A 6,000-nucleotide genomic window follows, 5' to 3' on the forward strand; every position below is an offset into this window, starting at 1 on the left:
CACTATTGTGACTACGGACTAAACACAAGGTAGTTGTATATGAACAGATGGTCTCTATGGTGCCTGGTGAAAGTGATAGAAAGGAGGGCATTATAGACAGGTGGTCTCTATGGACAGGTGACTGGTGGTAGTGATAGACAAGGGGGGCATTATAGACTGGTGGTCTCTATGGACAGGTACCTGGTGGTAGTAATATATAAGGGGGCATTATAGACAGGTGGTCTCTATGGACAGGAGTTGGTGGTAGTGATAGACAAGAGGGCATTACAGACAGGTGGTCTCCATGGACAGATGCCTGTTGGTAGTGATATATAAGGGGGCATTATAGACAGATGGTCTCTATGGACAGGTGTTGGTGGAAGTGATAGACAAGAGGGCATTACAGACAGGTGGTCCCCATGGACAGGTACCTGGTGGTAGTGATATATAAGAGGGCATTATAGACAGATAGTCTCTATGGACAGATGCCTGGTGGTACTGATGGACAATGGTGCATTATAGACAGATGGTCTCTATGGACATGTGTTGGTGGAAGTGATAGACAAGAGGGGATTACAGACAGGTGGTCTCCATGGACAGATGCCAGGTGGTACTGATGGACAATTGTGCATTATAGACAGGTGGTCTCTATGGACAGGTGCCTGGTGGTAGTGATATATAAGGGGGCATTATAGACAGATGGTCTCTATGGACAGGTTTTAGTGGTAGTGATAGACAAGAGGGCATTACAGACAGGTGGTCTCCATGGACAGGTACCTGGTGGTAGTGATATATAAGAGGGCATTATAGACAGATGGTCTCTATGGACAGATGCCTGGTGGTACTGATGGACAATTGTGCATTATAGACAGGTGGTCTCTATGGACAGGTGCCTGGTGGTAATGATATATAAGAGGGCATTATAGACAGGTGGTCTCTTTAAACAGATGCCTGGAAGTATTTATAGACAAGAAAGTATTAGTTGAAAGGATTAGTACAAGAATGAAGTATTTTAGCTTAAGGATCCCTGTCCTTCCGCCTAAAAATGTAATGAGCCATTGGTTTTTTTTCTACAGCATCGCTACTGCATAACCAAATCATTTCTGAACAATAACCCATACCATGCGGGAGTTTCTTCAGATTTTTTGGGATATTACGAAATTTCGATTTTTTTAAAAAAAAATTATTGGAGCAAAATGAAACAAAATACATTTTATTTGATGCAACAATGGTTTATTAGAAATATAACACATCAGAAAATAATAATTATATCAATATTGATGAATAAAACACAAAACGAATGAGTAATTTTCTAACAATAATACTAAAACAAACAAAAATGCCATCACTGCCACAACGTTGTTTACATCGTTACAACAGCTTTTTTTGTCCACACTTTCGCGATTGGAGATTTTCAACGCAAGCGACACAACACTGTAGTCGAAACATTATTCAAACGAAATCTATTCAAGGGAAGATAACAACATTGTCCAAATGGTAATCAGGGGCAGGAAAAACGACAGTGGACTTCTTTAGTGTTTTGCTCTTACTGGGACGGGGATCCTTAAGAGTACATTCCATTGACTGATGTTTATTGAACAATTTTATTATTGTTTTGTCTTGACACATATCCAAATTCACTAACTAAAGATATCTTTGTCTTAGTCAACCATTGAAATAAGAAAAAGTGTATTTTGTGATACAAATGTACAACTGCAATGTGTAGAATGTGTATTGATATCTTACTGTGTCTTGTAATACAGAGCTGGTGGCAGTATTCAGGTGTTCCTTTAAATATTTAACAATTTCTAATATTGGTGATATTAAATCTGATTTGTTGGTTTCCATCAACAGGTGGCTGAGATACTGTCTGAGGACAAGACACGCCTTTCTATCAGTGGCTGGTTCCACGGCCCATCTATAAAGAGACCTGCCCCATATGAAGAGCCACACCCTTCAATGGTCCAAGCTATTCAAATAGAGGTTATTGTTAATTGTGATTTATCTGTCCTGCCAAATTTTCAGCCTTTGACCAAATTTGTCAAAATATGATGTAATGCCACCAACTTCTCTGGTCTAAGCTATAGTAATATTGGAGGGCAGTCAAATGTAAAGCTGCCCTCTTTATAATTCCACAACCTTCTTTGGTCCAGGCTTTAGGATTTGCAGTAGGCACCTCAAAAAAAAGAGCTGCCCCCTTCTGTAGAGCCACGACCTTCACCGGTCTGAGCTGAAGCATTATGGGTAAGCAGTCCTACATAGACACCCCCTTTTAGTTTGCAGAGCCACATCTTTCTGTTATAAGCTACAGATATTAAATTTAAGAAGGCAACTGTATATATATACAGATAGTTGCCTTTTTAGAGCAACACCCTTCTTGTTAAATCTGTAGCCATCAGTGTAGACAGCCATACACTCCTAGCTCTGTGTAGATGAATGTCCTCCTATAGTTGAAGCTGTATCAGGTAGGGGACACATAGAGACCCAGCGTTACTATAACAACACCCTCCCATGTACACTGTATATTTCACCATTTGAAAGTCAGTACCAATATAGAACTTATGGCCTTTGCATATACCAGTATTAACATGTGTTTGAGATAGATGTTTTATGTTTTCACAGGAAGATGTGTTCTATGACTGGATAAACCCAACATACATGGACATGCTGTCACAGGCAGATATTATGGAACGCTTCGAGGAGGAATCTCAGATAGAACTACAAAACTTCCTACAGGTAAAATACACACAATACAATATTTTCTTTAGAATGCCAAACTACAACTTAAGTAGTACAGTCAAACTTGCTGATCAACTACCTCCATTGAGAGACAACCTGTGTTAACAGGCCATGCTAATGTTTTCTATTGCAGTTATGTTTAGGTTAACTAAACTTGGTTTTAGAACAGCCTTTTATGAGACCACTTTATGGTGGTCCCTGAATTCAAGTTTCACGCTTACTGGTGATGGCAGCAAGTTTTGTCTGCATGACCTTTACACGGTCTGAAGCTATTATCCATTTCAGGAGGCTGAGCCTTTTGTAACAGTAATGCTTACAGTGACCATGTCATCTTACATTATATATATTAAGCTAGTCTGCATAACTTTGTAGTTATAGTTCAGAGACAAAATTTTAAAGGTCTGATTACATTTATGACAACACAACATTTTCAATCCAATTTATCCAAACTATCAATAGATATTCAAAATGATCAGACACCAATGAAAATTGTACTTCATGGGTTTTTAAGATCCTCTCTATAGAGGGATTCAGGTAGATGTGTTTTTAAATCTCTAAAGTTTATTTTATAGAACAGCAAGTATGAGCAGCTTAAGGATGCACTACAGAAATGTGACTCGTGGACACCGAGGGGACCTGCCAACAAGAGGTATTAGATCTTTTAATGATGATTTATTGTATCTAATAAATGTTTAATAAAGATACCTTATTGATGTAATTTCCTTATATCATCTTGTTAGATGTACCTGCTATCACATGTGTTGATAACATTATCAATCGTTCACATTTGCTACTAATTTTAAGTGTTACTTATGTTATATGTTACCCCCAGATTTTACCATATGTGTAACTTAATTTACCTGTAGCCTTCAGGTGTTATTACTCGTTACCTCCAGGTGTTACCTATTTGACCTGTGTTTATTATTGTAATGTGTGAGAAAGGTTCCATCGAGCCACTGACCACGCTCGACATGACTGAACTAGTGAGGGGGTCCCAGGGACTAGTGAGGGGGTCCCAGGGACTAGAGAGGGGTCCCAGGGACTAGTGAGGGGGTCCCAGGGACTAGTGAGGGGGTCCCAGGGACTAATGAGGGGGTCCCAGGGAGTAGTGAGGGGGTCCCAGGGACTAGTGAGGGGGTCCCAGGGAGTAGTGAGGGGGTCCCAGGGACTAGTGAGGGGGTCCCAGGGAGTAGTGAGGGGGTCCCAGGGAGTAGTGTTGGGGTCCCAGGGACTAGTGGGGGGTCCCAGGGAGTAGTGAGGGGGTCCCAGGAACTAGTGAGGGGGTCCCAGGGACTAGTGAGGGGGTCCCAGGGACTAGTGAGGGGGTCCCAGAGACTAGTGAGGGGGTCCCAGGGTTGTACTGGGTAAAGCTACAGAAGCTTGTCAGATGCCAGTAAGGCAGTATTTACCTCCCAATATTCCTGGGCTTCTACACTATTCTGCCCTCCGAGAATTCTTATCCCCAGACTTAGCCTGGCGAATTCTGTGTGTCCTCCCTGTGCACTAATGCACCTTCCCTATACACTGGGAACTGGCCTTACAAGATATCTGAGGGTCACAATTCTGCCATTAAATACAACGTGTAAGCTAGCACCCATCCAGCCACTGACCAAATGTATTAGTCAGCACATCTCAGGGTTATACTGCATTGCTGAGATAGCTAGCTTGTCAGTAAGTCGGTATTTTTCTGTTACCCTGAGTGTTACTTACCTAATACTTCCTCATACTTCCAGGTGTTACTCCACACTAGACATGGAGGATCCCCCTGAGATTGTTAAGGAATGTAGACGTTTGTTCCAGTCTGATGCCATGTTTCTTGTACTATCAAATCTCACTGGACTCAAACTTCACGAGCTGGCGCCCGAATCTGATACAGATGACAGCGATGAGGAGACAACACCAAAAGGTATGGCTCAAGGGACATAACCCTGCTGATATCAAAAATGATTTTAAGGTCGCTGCTTATATAGGGTTGAATATACATGGTTGTCTTGAAAAGTCATTGGAAATAGAAATTGCCCTGAATAGTAATTTTAATGAACAATCTTTTAAATGAAAATCCTTGAAATGTTTCACTTTTTCAAACAAGCATTGTCACGAAGCATTGTTCTCTGAAGTTTTCATTGCATTGTACATTGTTCTAATTTTGATCACAGGTAATAAGTTTGGTAATAGAAATGTATGTAAATTTTGATATAGAAAGATCTGAATTTGTTTTATTATATCTAACTTAATTCTTGATTTCTGCTACTATACAACTCAGGAACCTGCTATTGTGCATTGTTTTGATAGACATAAGATTTTCTCCTTGACACTTTGGCTTTGTTTTGGCTCATGTGACACTTTTCATGGTTTTCAAATGTCACAGGAACGAAAGGTGAGCCCTGTTTTTGTAACCAGGTACGGAGATGGAAACATGGTTCGTACACCCTGGTACACGACAATGAGATTGAGGGTGACAGGGAGTTTGCCTTGGATGTTCTCCTATACATAGGCTGTGAAGGTAAGTTAACCTTGTACTACAGCAGTATATTGCAGAATAGAATCTCTCGTATTTCTTTTGTCATTAATATAATTGTCCTGTCTGGATATCCGTCTGGTTTTGTAAATTGTTCAAATTTATAACAGCCAAAGGTGTTGAAGGCTTCATGGAGAGAGAAGCTCAAAAGAGTTTTCCTTGTTATCGATAAATAATAATAAACAAAATATCAAACCAGTAAGAGGGGAATGTTATACAATATTACAGAAGAAATTGTGAAATCTTGATCAAGTGAACTCTAATATTTAAACATGAGAACATATTACATGTATAATAGAGTCCGGTGTAGAGGAACATATTGTTCCTGTACTGGAAAATAACTATAACTATAACTATAACTATATCATCTGCACAGCGGTTTTGTTCAGTGACCAACATTTGTTTCTTGTCTAGGGTGGGAGCCTGACCAGGGAGGGATCACATCCTACATAGCTCTGGGTGCGGATGAGGAGGTCAGTGTTACTCCAAAAATCATCTGGCATTAGATGACTGCAGTTCTTATTTTGAAAACATTTAAAATACACTTCCTATACAACCATAAAATATACTTCCTATACAACCATAAAATATACTTCATATACAACCATAAAATATACTTCCTATACAACCATTAAATATACTTCCTATACAACCATAAAATATACTTCCTATACAACCGTAAAATATACTTCATAAACAAACATAAAATATACTTCCTATACAACCATAAAATATACTTCCTATACAACCATAAAATATACTTC

At 39.7% G+C, this 6,000-nt stretch overlaps 1 protein-coding gene across 2 annotated transcripts in view; it reads left to right on the top strand.

Annotated features, from left to right (window-relative positions):
- The window catches only part of LOC110442180 (prolyl 3-hydroxylase OGFOD1-like), a 41,086-nt gene that overhangs the window by 28,802 nt on the left and 6,284 nt on the right, over positions 1-6,000 (top strand). For both annotated transcript variants that reach the window (XM_021485665.1, XM_021485664.1), the window contains exons 7-12: positions 1,834-1,962; positions 2,602-2,715; positions 3,291-3,367; positions 4,452-4,624; positions 5,087-5,221; positions 5,651-5,709. In XM_021485665.1, coding sequence (XP_021341340.1) covers positions 1,834-1,962; positions 2,602-2,715; positions 3,291-3,367; positions 4,452-4,624; positions 5,087-5,221; positions 5,651-5,709 — 687 coding nt within the window. The remainder of the gene's footprint in view (positions 1-1,833; positions 1,963-2,601; positions 2,716-3,290; positions 3,368-4,451; positions 4,625-5,086; positions 5,222-5,650; positions 5,710-6,000) is intronic.

The sequence above is a fragment of the Mizuhopecten yessoensis genome, unplaced genomic scaffold (genome assembly GCF_002113885.1).
Source record: "Mizuhopecten yessoensis strain PY_sf001 unplaced genomic scaffold, ASM211388v2 scaffold716223, whole genome shotgun sequence".
NCBI lineage: Eukaryota > Metazoa > Mollusca > Bivalvia > Pectinida > Pectinidae > Mizuhopecten > Mizuhopecten yessoensis.